Below are 20996 nucleotides of genomic sequence, written 5' to 3' on the forward strand. Positions count from 1 at the left end.
TAGACAATTTATCATTTGTACTTGGAATTCCAGAATGGCTTGGGTGGGAGAAGATCACCCACTTCTTGACTGCGTGCTGGGCTGGGCTGCATCAACCTGACCTGGTAACATAAGCAAGAGAAACAGAACAAACAGGCACAACTCCAGCTCCACGGGATCGTACCTTTCTCATTTCAACTGGCTTTGGTTTGGCACTTTCTTCTTCTTCCTTCTGAACCTTCACATTTTTTTCTGGACTGTCATTTTGACTTGCCTGGTAAAGAAACAGTTCATAAGGTTTTCAGACTAGTAAGGGGGAAAAAAAAGGAAAAACCATGTTTCTAGAAATGCCACTGATATGAGTATGGCTAGACTACTATGGGTTTTTTTCCTTGCTGCTCTGAACTTTCCTTCCCCACAATACTCGTTTGTCTGGATTTAGATCAAACAGAAATTTGGGGCAGGATTTGCAAGCTTCTCTGCAGCACCTCACAGAAAAAGCCCTCTGTGCTTCTGGGACTCTGTAGGTACCTCCATAATACAAAGCATTAACAGGCAGCTCAAGTACACGGTAGCTGATACGACCAAACTACACAACTTATCACTACATATGAAGTATACACTAAATTTGAATACATATATAAAATAATCAAGGACTTAACTTTGTTTTCAGTGTCTGACGATCTCACTGTTTGAGTGACCACACTTCCAACATAACAACAACATGAAGCTCCAGCTTCACGGAGCTGAAGCCTGCACCTCCCTAGTGCATCATCCGTGCTGCTGGAAGACCTGGATCAGGGAGGGTCACACAGCTGTGCTGCTCTATCAGGTTCTTACAGCTGTTCTTCCACGTTCTGGACAGCTCACTGACAACACGTGGCACCCCCCATTTCACTGTGACAAGCCACTGGTGTGAGAGCCTCCCCACAGACCTCAGCTCACTTGTGGATACTCACAGCATTTCCACTGTTGAAGCGCGTGGGCAGCCTGCGGCCGGGCAGCCTGGGCCGGCTGGCCGTGGGGTGTGACAGGTTATCTGAGGTAGCTACTACATCATCAAAGCTTAGCAGATCTAGAGAGACGTGACACAGCCATTAAGAGCAGAAGGTTTTGCTGCACACCAGTTTATTTTTTTTTCCCCACGAGATAAAAATTAAATGAATAAACAACCCCATTTCTTACTGTTCCCAAGATTTTCAGTGCACACAACACACGAGCAGCACACAGCAGAGTGGCTTTGGCATACCTGGGAAGTCAGGTTTTCCCCCTTGAAAAAACTAAGAACTGATTGAACTGGCACTTGAATTGAAGTTCTGATGGAAGCCGTGCTGCAGTAACACAGCATCATGAAACAGACCCGGTGTATTTGGAGAAACATGTGCTCCTTTTGAGGGACGTGCTATCCTACACTTGAAAACGGCCTGCTCCCTCACTGCCTGCCAAGCGTGAAATCACAAAAACTCACACTGAGCAACCGAGGGAAAAATAAAAGCAACATGGCAGAGTACGTCCAGATGTCCACGCACGCGTGTTGGCAAGACCTGAACCTTTCTGTAGGCAGCATCCTGCAAACACTTCTGTACAGTGGACTTTCTCATATGTGGTACTTCGTTGGCAGAAACAAAACTGGTAGGAGTAGAACCTCATTTTGCACTTCATTAAGGCTCACTGATCTTCTGCTGATTGCACTCTCTGTGCGTCAGCTCTCAGTAACCTCTCAAACCAAAATTGCTTTTCCCCCCTCCCAGGCTCCTTACAACCCTTATCAATAGAAATTCTGTACACCTCACAGGGAGATACGACTGTAAGAAAAACCCATTCGAACGCAGAACGTTTGTGGTTCACCTAGTTAACGACTGGGCTTCCTTCTGATACTCCACAAAAGCCAGCCAGTCCTTACCTGCCAACAGGCATCCAACGAGGTAGGCTCATTATTTAAGCACTGATGTATGACATGGTTTTTACAACACAAGCTCAGCAAGCTTGTTCTAGAAACTCTAATGCTTAACTAAAATGCTACACAGCAGTGACTGCGGGCAGCAGGAGGTGCTTCCACATTTTGGAAGCTTTTCTGCTTGGTTTTGCAACCTCTTGTTCCCACACAGCATCCCCATCTATCCAGCAGGGGTTACAATGCCCCTGTTTTCTCAGCCATTCTCAAACTCTAGCGAGAGGTCAAACAAGAAAAAAGCTGTATACTGGACGTGCCATTCATGCCACTTTGGTGTTCAGATGACTTAAAATCATCCAATCAATGCCAAGTTTCACTTGCATTGTCAAAGCTAATTTACAGCTGTAGGAACAAGCCTTCTACTGGAGGCTTTAACTGACTTTAACATCTACTACTCTATCTCACTGTCTTCTAAGTCCTAAAAACATCCACATCTTCCAGATACATCCGTGCTTTCCACTTCATCACCTGTTGCCTTCTGACACACAAGTGTTCGTGGCACTACCAGTCCGTTCTGCTGCCTCTTTAATTCTGCTGAGGAGAATGTGAAGATGGTATTGGGTAAATGCATAACCATGTCTGCAATCCTCTGAAAAGCAGGAAGAACGAAGTAGGAAGAAACAGAGGAGTGATGAATGGCAAGGGGCTGACGGAACGGAGGGTGAGGGAGGACTGGCTGCTAAGGTACTTCCCTTATAGTCTGTGCCAATAAAGCACTTTGCTTGCTGGAAATCAAGCAGAAGTTAAGAGACAGTAAGATATGCTCCCAGGTACTCAAACTTCAGTAAGCTTAACGTGAAGCAGGACTGTCTCTGTGAGCCAAGTACACACAGTGACAAACACATGAAGAATATTGTATTTCCAGTAGAGAAACACCACCCACAGTAATACAGAGGTGCAATTCGTGGCTGCAGGAGTCTATGATTCAAAAGAGCAGAGGGATGACACAATCCAGGTGTCTCCTCCACCTTCAGCAGCTGCTACCAACAGGAGCTGGTGCTCAGGGCTTTCCCAGGTATCTTAGGAAGTATCTTGGCCCTGCCAAAACCAGTAGGGTACTGGTGAAACACACCATCACCTCACTATTTGTGCCCACTCCAGTGAACGAAGTCATTTAGCAATTACTACATATTTGCATACAGCCTGTAATCACAGCAAGGAATTCCAGCATAGTGCCAAAAGATGACACGTGACACCTGGAAATAACTGGAATCCAGGAACTGCGTTATGGCTGAGGGAGAGCACCCTTCTCACAGGAGAGGCAAGTGAGCCCTAACCAGTCACTTAGGGCAGACTGTTAGCAGCATCCCTTCTGCGAGCTTACCCTGGATCCCCATGCTGCAGAACTGCTAGGAGCTGTAAGAGATACAGCTAGGTGAGAGGCTTTCATGCAATTAGTCATCGTTTTAACGTATTCCCATCAGCTCGCCTTAAAAAGCTTTCCCAAATAGAAGCACACCATCGTGCTGGATGCAAAACCCACAGTACCAGTGAAGCACACCTGGTATTTCAGACCTCTGATCTGCAGTGGGGGAAGGGGGCAGCACTGACTCCTATCACTCACACTACAGAGACCACAGCCCGAGAACTTAGGGGACGGATGAAAGTTTCACAATAACTAAATCTGAAGTTGAGCAATAATAAGATTTGCTATAGTTAAGCATCTGCCCAACGTGGATCTTCTGTTACAGCTTTCTTATGAGACTCACAGTGACAAACAGCCAACAGTACAGAACTCAGTGCCCAACTTTGTGTGTATGGGAAGGCAATGCCACCCAGTCTAAACAACTCTAAGTGCTCTAAGTACTGCACAGCATAGACCCTACGCCTGGCTCACCAGTGGCTGGACTGAGTAGAAGTCATTTGCCTTTGTTTTTCCTGTACAGGTTCCTAACCAAGAAGCAGACTTAAGTTCTCATTGAACAGCTAAGGAAATAAAGCATTCAAATAAAGCAAAATAAAAAAAAAAGCATTTTAAATTGAAACCCAAATAACTGCAACTGAAAATTACACTCATGAAGTTAAGAAGAGGCTACGTGCATGGCATCAAGCATTTGGATTTCCTTATAGATTGTGCTCTTACCAAAATGGAGAAGGGTAGGGGAAGTTCCTGACACGTAAGAAGGGAAACATGGCAAACAGGATAGGAAACAAAATCTGGAAAGAAAAGTCAAGGAGAGGAATGTCTGGAAAAAGATTCCGAACAAAAAAATTATTTTACAAAGCAGGAAAAAAAGAAACATTTGTAGAAGAAACAGAACGGCTTGAACGCTCAGCATGCCACGCTCAGGTCTTTCACAGTACTCAGTTTGAACCAAACCCACTAACACTCATGCAGCTTTTCACACCATGCTTCAGGAGAGCAATTCCAACGTGATCAATGCCCGTCCTTCCTCATCTCATGGAGGAGGGCCTCAGTTTTCATCTCCAGTTTTCTGAGTCTTTTCCCCCATCCCCTTGTACATGCAGAGCATTTACAGCTACACCTTCAGCTAAATTAGATGTCAGCTGGAGGTGACTGAACTTCCCAGGCTTCGGGGCCAAACCAAGATTCAGAACCCCATAATTAAAACGATTGGTTTACTAGAAATTCATCGCTTCCCAAAGGAAGACTGCTGGCAACTTCAGCATCTGCAAAGACACCCAGAAGTGCCCACCCCAGCCATAGTTTTCTCAGTATTTTAATAAATAAGCCTGAGATTATTAGTTCCTGTAAGATTAAAGGACAGGAAATGGCCCTGCTGTCTTCAGAGCATTATACAGCAGCAGCTGCTGCACTGAGTATCACACAGCAGGACGCACACAGAGCACGAGCTGCTTCACATTCTGCTAGCAGAAGCGTGGGCTCATCCCTCATCAAACAAATAGGAAAACCAATGCCAACAGGCATAGATTGTCCTCAACAGAGGCACTCTGACACAACAGGGAGCTTTGAAAGCTCCTCAAACTGCAGCTCCTTGCTTTGCCAGTGCTGCAGCACCTCTGGCTTCGAATGTCTCCAGCCTGCACCCATTAACTGCTGCTGGTCAGTATGGGGCTCTCACAGTAAAGCCTTTAACATCTCCTCCAGGCAACAACTACCCTGCTGTGATTTAAATATTAAAAGCAGAGAGCCAATCAACTCAAGCTGCAAATCACAGACCATTTATTGGCAGCCACTGGATGCCCTGTTTTTATTTTGCCCTTCTATCTCAGTATTAAAATCTAGTACTTCTCTTTAAGCCTGTAAAATCTTACGTCAGCAAATAGGAACAATTAGTTGCGTGCTCTGTTTTGTTTTCAAATCTGCATGAAATGAGCTTTCATCTGTACAAATACCTAGTCTGACAGCTGCTGCATTGCCTTGCTGGTTATTAAAGATATCAGGACTGTTACACCTGAGGAAAAGAAGAAAATCACGACCCACAGTAGCTACCAACTTAATCACAAAATGTAAAAGTTAATGGCATTACTGGAAATAGGCAAGTTAGCTAGAAATGCAAGTTACCTGAAATGCAGGAGCAGAAGAACAAACAAAATGCAAGATAAAAGTGATAGCAAAAAAAACCCCACGCTTTCCAATTGGCCAAACAAGCCATTACCTGTCCTCCCTTCCTATCACCTGCTGTAACACAGCTCAGCTGCCTCCAAACACCCTGTGAGACCTGTACTTTCTTTGCTAACTCCTTACGTCAGCTGCCTGCACTACAAATACACATCTTCAACAGAACGGGCATCACTGCACTCTGTGGCACTTTGAATGAACTAAAGACCTTAGTGCAATGCTGTAAAATACCACAACCCAAGCAGGACGACCTGAAAGAACTTCTTATTCTTTTCTTACCTGAATCTCGAGAGCTCTTTACCACAAGTGAATCTACCTCTACTGATTTTGGTCTAACTGGTAACTGCTCAGAGTCCAACTTTGGTTTTGCTACTGGCTCAATTTCAGACTTCGGTCGAAGAGGAACAACTTCTCCATTGGATCTGTGAATAGAAAAGGGACAATAGCTGGTGGTGACATGAAGCAGTTTACAACACGCCAAGACTGAGAACTTAAAAATAATCAGATTTCACTGCTTTCTAAACCCTTGCTTAAAACAAAGTCTCACAGACAGCAATCTAGTATGATAAAAGCTGGTTCCTCTGTTCCAGCTCTCATAGAGCTGTCAGACGTGGACAATCCCCTTGAAAATTTTCCAAAACTTTTAGAGCATTTACTACAGGGTATATTTTTGCACTTATACCCAGAGTATCACACCTCAGTGCAACAGATAACAAGCTGAATAGCACCTTCAGTGATGTGTCCTGAAATATTCCACAACACACAGATTCCCTCACACCAAAATCCTCCTGAAAAGGAAAAATCAGCCAACAGGTTTGTTCTTTCTGCATACAGGAACTATGACCTTAACTATGACCTGATATGGTTAATGATTAGAACATCTCTACCTGGGAAGCATCCCAAGACATCAAGTGACAACGTACCTGCACTAGTAGGTAACAACCTGGTAAAAGGGGGAACTGCAGAAGGGAGTAGGGATGGAGGATTGTACTGATGCAAAGTGCTTGCAGCCCTACGAATTAGTGTTTCAAACCCACGAGGCAAACTTTAGAGAAGTGAAACTAAGGGTAAGCAATTGCTTGCTGTTACATCCCCTGCTTGTCCAGGGGCTCAACATTCAACACAAACCTGAGAACATCCTCCAGTCTCTATACTGAGAGCTCTCCTCTCCCAGGGAGGACCCACTCTGAGTACCTTTCATACAGTGCTGTGCTGAACTCTCCTTTTCCTGCTGGTTTGTTCTGAAGTGTTGGAACATTGAACTTTTTACTCAAATCATTTTTTCCCCTACAGAAAAACATTTTTCTCAACAGCCAGAGGTGAATTCACATACCACGTTACTACTATAATCACAACCTGTTCATTCTCTGGGTAAAATACATTTATTACAAACAGATCAAATCATACTGACTTGGGTACAGATGATGGCAGAACAGGTTTCTCAGGACGTTTCAGTTGCAGAATGCCTGCTGCTCTCAGTAAGCTGTTAGTCTTGCTTGGAAGAGTAGGCTTCTTGGGTGGAACCTGAGGAGCATGCGGCTTCAAAGGCTTCTGATCCAAAGCTCCTTTTTCATCTGACAAAGTAAGTCACCAGAACATCAAAAACCATATTGTCTAGGATTCCTTCAATGCTGAAGGCTCACAAACTGCTGTCAGAAATACTCTCTCTGAAGTTCAGTAACAGTGACAAAACAGATGTGCAAGTGACTGAAGCCATACAAAACACATAAGCCATTTACCCCAACATTACATCACACAGAAGTTATTAATGCTTCATGTCAGCAGAAAGGAGAAATTCGGGATGCCCCTTACTGCTACAGATAACAGCTGGAAAACAAATCTCTCCATACTGTCACCGCTTTCACTGCTGGATGGATTTTATCGCATCTTTCCTTAAAATGGTGATGGTTTTTACTTCAACTGGGCTCCTTTCTTACACAAAGGAAGAAATGAAGGCTATTCAACAGACGTGTCCCTACACACAGCCTGTGGGATATACCTCTGCTCTCCTTGCAAAACAGTGCTACAGCTCAGTCAGACATGCATCTGGCACTGCAATGTGAGATGTTCCCAGAAGGTTACAGTGAGAGTACGTCAAGGTGGGACTGTTGCATGGGAACTGTAGGATCACAGCCTCACCTCCTACCAGACTGAAATCCTTAATCACTCAGCGGCAGTTGGTATTTCTGACGATCAACCGTCTCTATTTCACCCACACTTTAGTGGAAAATAATTCAGGAGCTATGTATTTTGTGTATAAGAAAATGAGTTCATGAATAGGGCAGAAAAACACCGTCACCAAACTGTATTCCTGAGTCACCATCAGCCATCCTCCCCTTCAATGGCTCCCACACAGAACCTGAGCATCAGAACCACCCACAGTTATGCGGAGGACATTAATGACAAAGGCTGAGGATGCTCATGACTCCACAGATCACACAGTTCTGCTCTATGAATGCCAGTGCCACCTGCTTCAATTTTACTACACAATGGTAAGGGTTGAATGAAAACGAGCACTGAGTTAACAGTAATAAAGTTACCCAACTTAGCCGTGCACACAGGACAAAATCACCACTCAGTCCCATGAAGCGTCCTGCACTGCAGACAGAAACTAAAGGAGTACTGCTTTGACTTCTGACGGGTCAATTTTCAAACGCAATTAAAGGCAAGATTGATAGGCATAAACATGACACGAGTGGATAGCTTGAGATTACAGCTGCCCAATTCATCTTTTTCAGAAGAATCATAGAATCATTTGAGTTGAAAGGGACCTTTGAAGGTCATTTAGTCCAACTCCCTGCAATGAACAGGTTCAACTACAGCTACATCAGGTTGCTCAGAGGCCTGTCCAGACGTTTCCCATGCTCCTGTTGCTGTCCACCAGTGGTAGAACACAGAATGACACTGTAGTTCATTTACTTGCTGATTCCCTCAGGAATTATTCAGTATAATTACAGTAAAACGTTACACTTAATGAGTTTAACTACTAGGCTTCAGCATGGTGATTTTTCCACCAGTAAAACACCGCTCTGATAAATGGGCATTTCTCTGTCAAACACTATGTTCTGTAAATCCATAACGGTCAAGGCCAGGAGGGACTGTGTACAACTAATTTCTCGGCCTGACCTTCTGCAGAACACAGTTTCCCTGCAGCATTCCTACCACGGAGAAGGGCTGTACTGTACCACACTTCGTTTTTCAGCAGCGCTCACGTTCCTGAGCATTTTGGACGGTGCCACTCGGTATTTCTGACTTAATCCTCCATGAAAGTTGAACCCAATTATGTAAAGGTTAAAACCACGTTACGAACAGAAGCAGAGAAACCAAACTTATCTCAGTTTAAACGAACAGCCAAGCAAGCAGAATTTCTAGCCCCACTACATTCAGTTCACACCCGAAGATACTCTTCAACACAGTGATGTGTTTGCTCACATGCACAGCAAGCACAGAATCGAGGCTGCCTCTCTCATCACCCAACAGGCAAATAAATCCATAGCACCGTCACACATGGCTATGTTATCACTTAGTATTAAGCCCAAATTAGATTGTGTCATTAGCTAGCATCTACATGATGTCTTCCAAACAGCACCTGCTGCATAGCACAGCTAAGCTGAAAAAGTTCAGCACCTCTCTAAGAATGCAGTTTGAAATTCACTACACAGAAAACTGCTCTCACCTTTCTCTTCAGGCCTCAAAGGGAACTTCTTCTCTCCAGTTGGCAATTCAGGCTTGGGAGCTGCATGTGAAACCAAAGCACAGACATTCCTCAAACAGCTTTAATTATCCTAGCCACTAACTAAAAATACAGCAAACAAATTTCTGTTTATATTCTTTTTCCTTTGCAAGGAGTATATTATCATTTATATCACTCATTTAGCCCAAGTAAACTGTAGGCTCCTAATTCAAGCATTTTCAAAGTAGGCTCCACTGTAATATGGTAAAATATATAGCAGCAATATATAGCAGCAGCAAAATACATAAGGCATAAAGTAACCTCGAGGTGTGACTAAGGGCAGCCTCAGCACTGGGAAATACAAAGCTCCTTGGGAATATTCTTTTGAACTCATGCACTGCTTCTGCATTTTAATACCCCTGCAGGCACCCACCAGCACCATACCACACATACCTGGACTTTTAACTGGAGGTGGAGGTTTCTTTGGCTTCTGTAAAAGAAGTAAATAAAGAAAACAGATATTCTCTATCCAAGACAGACACGTTTGCTTTTTGTTTTGCATAATATAACTTCTACATAATTTATTAGCTTGTTTCAGTGCACTTCACAAAGGAGGCAATCGATTTACAGACAGGAAACAAAGAGAGAAGTGGAGTAACTCATCTGATAACTCCCAGCCAATGAGTTACAGGAGCAGGAGCAAAATGCAAGGTTTCTTCAAATCTTAGAGCAGCACTTCAGCTGCAGAATAGATGTACAAAATATTAAGGTGCCATGGTTTGTACGTTGAATATTACCCAATATGACAAGGCAGCCACTCATTACTTTCTTCCAGCTGACAAAAACGAGTGTGAATCTCTCTCCTGTTCAAGGAGTACTGGCTTATCTCAAGGCAAACATCTCAAACCACCTCATCCTCAGAACCCAAGTAATGGAAATGCATTTTTGTGGTTCTACCAACGACAAGACTCACAGACAAAACACTGTTGCTTAAATAAACCCTGCTGAAGTTGTATGGGCTCAGTTCAATGCACTCCCTCTAAACACTTCTACTATTACCTATTTCTGAAAGAGTTGCTATGGATTTTGCTTCTGCGTCCCTACAACTATTGAATAAGCTCTTCATGATGCAAGATCCTATTCTGACAAATGTAGTTAAGCAAGCACAGAGACCCATATTAAATTTCTTCCTTTATTCCAGGCAACATGGGAGCTAGTGAACTTCATCAGCTCCTTCCTGTGCAACCTAATCTAGGTGATCCTGCTTGAGCAGGGCCATCAGATGAGGTGATCCCTTCCAATTCCTGTGACTCTGAGGGGGGAAAGAAAGGAAATACATCATCCAGCTGTGCAGTACTGCTACCTGGGTCAAAAGCAGTTGCACAGAGTTCAGCACCAACCTGTAGTTATATGGAATCACAGAATCACCAAGGTTGGAAAGGACCCACAGTAAAAGACAGTTTCTTCTCTCTACCAGTGCAGTAATTCTCTTCTGCATGCCAGTACCACCACCCAGCCTCCCCTCAGCTGAAGTCAGCACTGCACTATAGCATTTAGGCTGTCCTTGCAAAGCTGAGAATCAATTTGAAAAGAAAATAGTGGCTGGGTCTAAGTAGACTACATGGAAAAATTAGCTTAAAGACTTGGTTAATAACAACCGTGGAGTCAAATCTAGCTCTGTGCTGTGGTTGTCTCAAGTCCCAGACAAATGGCACTACACTCCTGTGTTCCAAAGCCCTTTTCAGCTGACATGCAGGCACAGATATTTAGACAGCCTCATCTGGACCTCGATTCACCCTATCTTGCAATGAAATACATGAGTTCATTTGGCCATCTTTGCTACACAAACTTGTCAGAAATGAGGCATCATCCTAATCTCAGCAGAAAATGGACCAAAAGCTAGAATTACAAAACAGACAGTCCCATAGGGGCCGTCCAGCACTTTGCAAGCACACTTACAAGACCACAGATGGAAGAGAACAGACTGCTCATCTGCCTTCAGAAGGGCAGGGCTTTAATTCAGCCACTGGTTACACATCTGCACAGTATCACAACTATACCTGTCCCTATATGACCTAATCATCCTCATTAATTAACAGCTACTCTGAAAAAGCATCTTTCTATTAAATATTGAAGAAAAGTTAAACCTTCAGGTCTTCCCTCTTCGATAATCTTAAGTCGCATTAGTATTTTCAGTAGCAGAATGTGAAGTGGAATCTTATAATCCCCGTTGATACATTTTTATTTTGCTAAATGAAAGACATAGGAACTTACAGGGAAGTCTTTATCAAATTCTTGTATTTGAACAGCAAAATTATCAGGGAAGACTCCTTCTTTACCATTGAGCTCTCCTCTCCACCAGCCTGGCTCTCCAGTATCCTAAAACAGACAAAAGATTATTTCAATTATTTCTCCCCCCCAGAACACACAGAGTGAAAGCTCTGCTCCTGTAAGTCCCTTTTGCTGCACTCAGAAGAAGAATGCTATGGCAAGCCCTGCCAGGGGAAACAGCTCCAGCTCTGACTAGGTTGGGGCACTTGGCCGTCTAAACAGCAGGAAACGGTACTGTCACTTCATTTAAGGGAAGACAAGATCAGCAGATGGAAAAAGAAAACAAAACCAGCCACGATCCAACACACAGTGGTCAATATTCTTGCCTTCCTTCACCGAAAACTCGTTCAGTAAATACTTGGTGCAGCTGGAACCACACACAGTTCTACTGAATAAAAGTAATTCTGATGTGACTGAGCAGGCCTACTGGGCTGAAGGGCAGGAAGCGAGCAAAACTGCCCTTCTGAGGAAAAAACAGGCAACTTAAGATAGAAAATGCAACAACAGAAAAAGAAGAACTGTGGCACAGAACTCCATTAGGTGATCTCACTGGATGGAGGCATTGGTTGGTCCCCAGCAGAAGAATGCACATATATCTAAAGCAACTCCGGCATTTTACCAAATATTTTATGGAATAGCAGGGATTATTGGATATCTCGTGCTTAAGTTACTAAATCACATAAAGCTTACAAAAGCCACAAGTGGTTAAAGGAAACCAAACACCTTACCTTACTGATGATTTGAATAATCTCTCCTTCTTTAAAACTGAGTTCATCATTCGAGCCTTCATAGGGAAATATCGTCCTGCAATACTCCTTGGCTGAAACAAAGCAGCACGTCACGACACTTACGTACTGCGGGTAGCAAAGTCAGAAGAGCTCACCCTTGCTGTTTGAAAGGAGAGCTCAGAAAATTCATACTGTGATCACCCTTCCCCTTCTACAGCAGCCATCCAGCAATACGTGGGCACCGAGCTGTGCACTGGGCTGGGAGCTGCTTGGGCAGGGGGTTGGACTCAGTGATCTCTGCAGGTCCCTTCCAACCCCTGCAGTTGTGTGATTCTGAGCTCTGACCCCACTGCATCAAACAGCCCCGGGCAGCAATCCCAGGCCAACCATGGAGCACAGGAAGGCACGGATGGCTCCCACAGCCAGGCACTCTGCACACTGCCGGAGCTACAGGTAAGGCAGGGCTCTGACTAACAGCTCTGCCAATCCAGGTGCTCTGTTCTATATGATTACACAACCCCCACAACACAGGCAAAAAGCCAACAGCCTGTTTGCTTAATTCTGCCAATGATGTACTCCAGAATTTTAACCCACTCAGGTCAAAATAACTGATCTCTGCATAAAGATATGCTTGAAATGCCAATAGTGAAGTTGAAAAAACATCTCTATTTGGAACTGTCCACACATGGCATAAGTGAAGTTAGTTTTTTATTTGGAGCTGGCACTCCTAGAAGACACTTTGAGTTGGCTGATGATTAAAGAAATGAAGTATCCCTCTAGATAGAAACTACACAATTTGATTGTTAAACAAAGGCATAAATTCTTAGGGACAAGTTTTTATACTATTATTGCAAACAGAAATCCAAAGGAACTGGAATACCTGGAGAACAGACTTCAAGAGAACATAAGCGCTCTATTTTCTGATGCAAGAAATCCCGCATACAACCAAGGCAGCACACACACCAACAAGCACACCGTCAGTCCTAACCCCACCTGAGTTCAGGGCCTGCTCTGCAGCAATAGCTCTCCAGCATTGCTGCTAGCTGCTAGGAGCTCAGCAGAATGAAAGCCACATCAATCACTGCGTTGCTGTGCATGACTGTGACTGACAGCCCCAGCCTTGCTTTCTTCCCTACAGATGTTTTCAATTAATTCCCCACCAAGCTGCGAGCAAGAACTCCTTCAGTCACTCTCACGTTTGTGTAACTCCTCCACAGCAAAGAACACAGTGCCCCAAAAAAGCACAGGCATGAGTATGAGATTTTGAAGAGGAGAAGGAGTAATCCGTTTCTCCAACCACACAGTCCCACAGAGGAGCAGCAGGTCACAGCTCCACTCGCCTTACCTTTCGGTTTACCCTCAGCTTCTGACTTCATTACTTCTGACGAGTTTTCCACCTTTGTTACGCGAGGAAATTGAGCCAGCTTTGCTGCAGGAGGATGGCTAGGTGATGGCTGTAGGAACAGAAGGGAATCAACAGAAACTCTTTGGGAGCTGAGATGATGTGAATTTTTCCATGAGTGCTTCCCGTAGCGCAGCAGCCGTAGCAGCGCCTGCACGGAGTTGTGTCTGTGGGTAGCAGGTGAGGGTACAGTGGTAGGGTTTGAAAAGAACAGCTTTCAAACTGGAAACTGCATTGCCACATATACTTTTGCAGTCCTATTTTAATCTTCCGTTGCTGAAGCTGCCTCTCCTGGCCCAGAAGGGAAGCAGACACTTAACAGCTCTGCTGAGGGTAACTCAGTGAGCGTACTTACCCGACACCAGAACTCAGCAGGAATTTCAGCAGCCGCACACCATCTCAGCTGAAGAGTTCATTTGTTTTCAAACGACTTCCACAGACATAAAATCACGTGTAAGCCTGCCCTGACTTCCTTCACTTGGCGACTCACAGAATGCAGCCCAAAGAGATAACCATCCCACAGACATTTCCTCCTGCACCACACGATGCTCAGGTACGAAGTTTCAGAATGAAGATCGAGTCAAAGGAACTGCTCTGGCCTTCATGACATTTACTGAGCTGCTGGGACGACTCAGCTTCAACTGCATTCATTTGTTCATAGTCATGAGAGCCACAAACAGAACCCCCTACAGTCAGCACTACCTCAGCAACCCTGCAGTGTTACCAGTGCAAAAAATCCCTCTGCCTTCACTCGCTCTACTCATTACTATTTACAATTAAGCTTCGCAGACTTACCACTACCAGAGAGAGCAAAGTTTTCCTCCTTAAACACAGCTGATGGCTGTGGGCTGGTGCTGGATACCCCCAGCGTGCCATAGGATAAGCTATCTATGGCCATTTGGGATGCTCTGAGAGCACACACGCTATTTACTTCACTCCAAAAAGGAAGCACAAAAACAACCCACCCACAAGACTGAACAAGTCCAGTATGGAATCTTTCCTAAGCTCCCTCCTTCCAAAATGAGATGCAATTAGAAGTGTCAGAGGAAGCTTAGGCAGACAGGTTATAAATAACCTGAACCTATGCAGGATGCTGCAGCTAACTGAAAAGTATGAACATCTGAAGTGCTCAGAGTGGAAAAAAAAGCCTCCTCTGCTCTGCAGTTTCCTGACAGCCTTCCTTCCCTTGCTGCCCTAAAGATGAGGAACATCTTTCCAGTCCTCCTGCACTTAAACCCAGAGCGAGTCGAGCAGAACTCTGCATAAAGCAGCAATTTTCACAAAGGCTTTACAAAAACGATCTCTGCAGGGCTCTTCAGGTCCTTCTCCAGGGCTGTCTGCCTCCGGGATGACTTTGGCAACAAGCATAAGTGGAACATTCAATGCAAAACCCAACTCTTTATTTTATTGCCTTTAAGCTATGAGAAGCTGCTTTCTCACTTCATTTCCCGTCTTCTGAGGAACAGCCCAGAACAACGCAAACAGACCAAAGAATAAAATAAAGCACCAACGTATTTCAGCATTCATGATGTCAAGTAACAGTTTAAATAGCTTAGCACATTTCTTATCAACTGAACATAGTTCAAATAGGCTCTCACCACTCCCAAGCTGTAAGCCAGGAAGTAGGGAAAGATGGCTAGGAACAAGCAACCATGAACAACCACAGCAAACTGAGTTATGTCCTGAAATCCTCAGACAGCATTTCCACAAAGGTGCGACAACCCCACAGATTCCTACTGAGGGGACGAGGTCTGAAGAGAATGAAGATGAACGTGCCTTCCCTGGGCACCTCACAACTCCCAGAGCACAAAGGACAACATGTTGATAAATTCAGTTTTCAGAATCACCTTTAGTTTTCACTAAACCCGGAAAGAAAAGAGGATGCACACAGTGATACAGTTGGATGAGCATCTCTCGCAGCACTGCGAGAAGGTGTGGGGCAGAAAAGCCAGCTTGGTAGAAGAAGCATCTGTCCCTCCTCTCTTCCTGCCCTCCTTTCAACCCTTGCTTTGCACCACTGCAGTTATTTTTTAACTACAGGAAACCCCCCAGAAAAAGACCATGAAGCACTACAAACCTTATCTTGCCTTTTATCCTCTGATTCATTACTGGATAATCTTGTCTTCAGCTTCACTGAGCCTTCTTTAAAGATATCTCCAAACCCAACACCTCGGATTTTCTTTGGCTGTGCTGGTCCAGATCCAGGTTCACTTTCACTCCCGGGAGAGGCCACAGGTGACGTAGGACCACTGAAAACAGACTCTGAAAATAAAATGAAGAAAAAAAAAGTTTTAATAGCTGAAAGAATTTCTTTGCTCTTCAGAGGAGAAAACAGAAGAGAAACAGCTGTGAGAATTGCACTAGCAAACAGCTTCCTGCAGCTGTAACCCCTCACGCTTTGCTCTAGGTGTACACTGAACATCCGTCCATTCAAAGCAACATCAGCACTATACGGAGTACTCTGACAACTAAGCCATCAGATGATTAATATTTCTTCCCATTTCAAGTACAATCAGGGTTCTACAGTCTGTTACCATCAGTGTTTTCTGCTAACTTGTGTTAAACATGTGCAGCACAGCTACAGCTGCTGAAAGCATCAACAGACTATTAATGACCTCCAAGACTCCACTGTGTTTCACCAAGGACTGTGATAAAGGTGACAGCCTGCTCCTTCAGCCACAGATGGAAGAGGTTTTAGTAGTACTGCCAAGTTCTGTTGCCTCATCACTTCGGTTTCTCCTCTTTCCTCAGCTATAAACTCTCACTTTGATTCCTCCCTTTTAAATCTCAAAACAGGCAGCTGAACATTTCATTGATGAGCAACTCCAACAGACCGGAGCTCAGTGAACACAGGGCGTGCTTCCTCCCCAGGGAAGGGTGATACAGCAGACACCTGAGGTCCTGACTGTGAAAGTCAGGAACATTTTTTGCCCTCGGGCGTAGCCTTGTTCAAGTACTGCTTAGCATCCTTTATGACACATGTTCCAGGGATGTTTAGGGGTTGTGTTGAGGAACACGGTTAAGGAAGAACTACTGATGGAAGGTGAATGGTTGGACCAGGTGAGCCTGGAGGTCTTCTCCAACCTCAGTGACTCTATGACACTGCTCCCAGAGGAGGTCCCATTTCAGATATCATAGGACACACCACAAGTGCTCAGAAGCTTTCAAAAACGTAATGCCTCTGAAGTACAGTTTGAAGGCAAAAGACACCTCCTTCCCAGTGCAGTGATGGAGCACTGGAGCTGCACACAGAGGTGGTGGATCTCCTGGAGACGTTCAGGACCCACCTGGACACCGAGCTGTGCACCCTGGGCTGGGAGCTGCTTTGGGTTGGACTCCATGATCTCTGGAGGTCCCTTCCAACCCCTACAGTTCAGTGACTCTGTGGCTATGTAACAGCTGCAGACAGGCTGCTTCTGCTTTAGCTACACAGCCACAAAGGAGCAGCTCGATTTTAAACCGCCTCACAAACAAACCACGCAGTGCGTTCGACCCAGAGACCATTTCTGTATTTCTCAGCACATCAAAAACATTTTATTCTTAGAATCAAATGTAAGGTTGCACAGCCACAATGCTCCAAATTATAGCTCACGTTTAAAATGACTTTGCTAAGGGCCCATGGCAAAACAGAACACCACCTGCATCATCCAGAGCATCCTGCGTTTCTCCATCGTCCGTCACTTCCAATTCTTTCACAAAGTTGGAAGGGAACAGCCCCGACTTGCCATTCAGCGTCCCACTCCACCAGCCTTCTTCTACCTGAAGGAAACACTTTGCATATTACTAACTAAGAAACAAAGGAGATTAAAACGTAACCATTACTGCAACATTTAACTACAGCAATCTAAGCAAGTCCTGAAGTGGTTACCCATTTCATTCACGTTTTGTTTCAGAAATCCCACAAGCAATTTTGGGAAGCATCAAATGACCACTGACTCACCTTAAAAATTATAAATCAGGATGCCAAACACACAGAAACCAAAAAGAAGAGCAGGGACGTCATTTGCTGTCGCTTTCACCTCTACAGCAACAATCCTAACTTGCAGGTAGTGTATGCCACATGATCCAGAAGAACAGCAAAACATTCATCAGCTTTCTCAAGGACAGGCAGAACATCAGGAATTGGTTATTCAATAGGAGAAGCAAGCACTGAGCTATTCGTGCAATAAAGACAGCTTTCAGTCTGGCTCCTAAGGAGACTTCTGCGCAGTTTTGTTGCCAGCCTGTACCTCCCAATTCCCATTAGCATGGGTACCACTGGCTTCACATCTCTTGAAACCTGTGTCTTTTGGTCAAAGATTATTCTTCCAGATGATATTGAGTAGTGGAAATTATTACAGAGTAGTGGAAGTGAAGCTGCTACCCCTTCCTTCTGGAAGGAGGCAGCTGGCTGAAGAGGATACGCCTTCTCCTACACGGATTAGAAAGCATAGATGCTTTCCCACTCGAGTTGGCTGGTCAGCAGACACCACCAAGATGCAAGAGGACTTATGGCAGTACACAGGAAGGTACAGAGCTCTTGGATGCAAGATCTTGTTGGCTTTGCTGGTCATCAAACAACTGCTTTTTGTACTGGAACTAAATCTGATCAGGTTTACCAAAGACCACTTGGGCTCTGCAATGCTCTATTATCATGCCTGGATCCTTGGCAGCATTTACATTTAATGGAAGGTTCTGTGCCACGCAGCACACAGTGAGGAGCTGGGCAAGACTGAATAATAACTGTGTTCTTCTAATTGCTTGTTAACAGTTTTTGAAGACATCTTAAATAAAGAGACTGTATCAGCTGAATTTGCACCACTTAACACTGAGATAGATTTCCAAAGTGTTTATCTTCAGTTGCCCCATTCGGGGGCTGGAAAGCTGGCTTCAGAAGAGAAAGGAAAGCAACAGAAAACAACAGCTGTTTATGTCATCCTTTTTTAGCCTCACGCTGTAGGACAGAGGCTTGGCACACAGACATCACTTCCCTCAGAGAGGAGGGGGACTGCGTGGCCAGCAGCTGCTGTGACACAGGGGCAGCAGGAGAACATCTTATTCAAGACATCCAGGCTATCCAATGCAGCTTTGCTGTGGGCTGTTCAATATGGATACTGGTCAGGCTCAGCACCTCGTATTTCACATAACACGAAACAGAAAACTGAGATTAAAATACTTGGAGCCACGTGGGAGGGTCCTTGCATAAGTACAACGCAGAAAGCAACGCAAGTATCCACATACATTCGGTCGTGAGAAAAGGTCAGGAAAGCACTGCACAGACTTGCAGGCAAAGCAGTGCCAGATGAGAGCCAGGAATGGATTGAAAGTTGCTCATAGGTACATCAGTCCCTCCTCACCTACACTAAGGAACAGGTGGGAGACAAAGAATTGCATGCGACTTGCTGGAGGGCAGCGGTGTATCTGTGGGTGGCAACACTACGGATGGCAATTTCAGGACACCTTGCATTTGAAAACCCTACTACATCTCCACAAGAGGGAGACACAGCTCTGCACACACATCAGCACTTCCTTTTAATTCCATCAGGTTATTTCTGGGAAGGGACAACACTCAGAACTCCTGAGCAAAAGGGAAAAAATAACAAACAACTTTGCTTCATTAATTCATTTCTTAAAGATCTCACACTGAAGTCAGTGCATGTGCTTCAAATAAGTGTGCTATTGGTTCTGCAGCCAGCAGGAATGGGGGAAGACATGAAGGAGAAACAAAAGGTCCTGAGAAACTGCACGGCTATCACGCGCACGTTGTGCACACAGCCCACGAGTTCTGATAGCAGAAACCCTGTTTGTTCAACCACACCACACACAGCTCTTCCTCCCTGTTCCTGAGCCCTATAGCCAGCTCTGCTCCACGTCACTTCTGAAGCCATCTACCTGCAGTTTTGAGCTCACAATCAATAGGATGGGATGCAGAGCTGTGGGATTGGGGCCGGAGGAGGGCCAGGAGGATGCTCAGAGGGCTGGAGCACCTCTCTATGAAGAAAGGCTGAGGGAGCCGGGGCTGTTCAGCCTGGAGAAGGGAAGGCTGCAGGGAGACCTCACTGTGGCCTTGCAGTAATGAGGGAGCTCATAAGCAGGAGGGGGAGTGGGAGCAACTTCGAACATGGTTGAGTGGTGACAGGACAAAGGGGGATGGTTTTAAATTAACAGAGGGGAGATTCAGGTTCGATATTAGGATATTTACTCAGAGGGCAGTAAGGCCTGGCACTGCCTGGAGCTGCGGTGCCCCATCCCTGGAGGTGCCCCGTGCAGCCTGAGCTGAGACACCCAGCCATGGCAGGGGGGCTGTGAGTGCCCCTCCAACCTGAGCCATTCTGCGATCACAGTGTTAATTACTGACATTTCAGTTCATTAAATCAACTGCAAGTGTTGAACACTGCACTGTTCTTGGGCTAACTGCTGGTACTGCTCCCAAAGAGTAGGTGATCCCACTTCTTTACATCCACCAGGAAATAAGCAAATGCTCTGCTAAAGTAATAACTTGTACTATTTCTATAGAAGCAGGTAGCTTACGTTTTATATCCTGTTGAAACCAAGGAAAGCAAGAATTGTTTCACAGTTGTGAAGACAAGACATATAAGACAAGTTATCCTGGACAAGTTATCCCCCAGGTTCCACAATCAGTGCATTTCCTGTGACCCTTCACGTTTCTGTTTGGTCAGGGCAGCTCTCCTACATCATACAGAAGTATCCCACAGCATCCTAAACCAGCATGCACACAGCCCTCTGTGAACAGGCAGCTGCCATATTTCTCTGCCCATTAGGAACTGAGTAAAAGTTGGACTTCTTCTCCCCTTGGAACAGCTGAAGTTACACATCAGCTCCTCAGAGCAACTCAGTACAACTCGAGCACTGAGAAGCCTGCTCAGCCATGGAAACTGCGCTGTGTCCACGAGGAAAGCATACACAGAGCTGATAACGAGAAGACACCGTCCACATAAATGAATCTCAAGAGGTTTTGTGTGCATATTTCTGAATCGCTGTTCTGAGTGGGTTTCCCTTTTTCTGTTATCATTTCCAAACAAGTGGGTGTGCTCTGAGCACCCGTGTGGAGGGACCAGCAGACAGGCATTCCCCCAGAGCCACCGTCTGCACTGTGCTCTGTGGAAGCACAGCACCTCGGGGCAATCTGCTGGTTGCTGAAAGCCGGGTAGGCTGTGGGAAAGGGATTAGGCAAGGGCACGGGGAACAAGCCACAACACAAATGAAAGCAACAGCAGAACACGTCCCCAAAAATGCACCCATCCCAGGACATGGGACGAAGCACTTCCTGGCTCTGTTTGCTCCCACAGCACTTTCTTACACATGCTTTCTGCTGAACAGCTCCAAAGCAGTTATGAGGCCACAACTGCTGTAATTAGCAGCTTCCACAAATTAAGCTGATGAGG

At 45.1% G+C, this 20996-nt stretch overlaps 1 protein-coding gene across 2 annotated transcripts in view; it reads right to left on the reverse strand.

The window, feature by feature from the left end:
- The window catches only part of CD2AP (CD2 associated protein), a 54004-nt gene that overhangs the window by 2637 nt on the left and 30371 nt on the right, over positions 1–20996 (reverse strand). For both annotated transcript variants that reach the window (XM_065730426.1, XM_065730427.1), the window contains 11 exons: positions 17250–17370; positions 15689–15873; positions 13555–13663; positions 12210–12301; positions 11425–11529; positions 9604–9640; positions 9154–9213; positions 6889–7051; positions 5757–5899; positions 939–1054; positions 164–253 (listed from right to left, as the gene is read on the reverse strand). In XM_065730426.1, the coding sequence (XP_065586498.1) occupies positions 164–253; positions 939–1054; positions 5757–5899; positions 6889–7051; positions 9154–9213; positions 9604–9640; positions 11425–11529; positions 12210–12301; positions 13555–13663; positions 15689–15873; positions 17250–17370 (1221 nt within the window). The remainder of the gene's footprint in view (positions 1–163; positions 254–938; positions 1055–5756; positions 5900–6888; positions 7052–9153; positions 9214–9603; positions 9641–11424; positions 11530–12209; positions 12302–13554; positions 13664–15688; positions 15874–17249; positions 17371–20996) is intronic.

The sequence above is a fragment of the Cyrtonyx montezumae genome, unplaced genomic scaffold, assembly GCF_038088225.1.
Source record: "Cyrtonyx montezumae isolate F1298 unplaced genomic scaffold, pur_monq_1.0 scaffold_13, whole genome shotgun sequence".
In the NCBI taxonomy this organism is placed as follows: domain Eukaryota; kingdom Metazoa; phylum Chordata; class Aves; order Galliformes; family Odontophoridae; genus Cyrtonyx; species Cyrtonyx montezumae.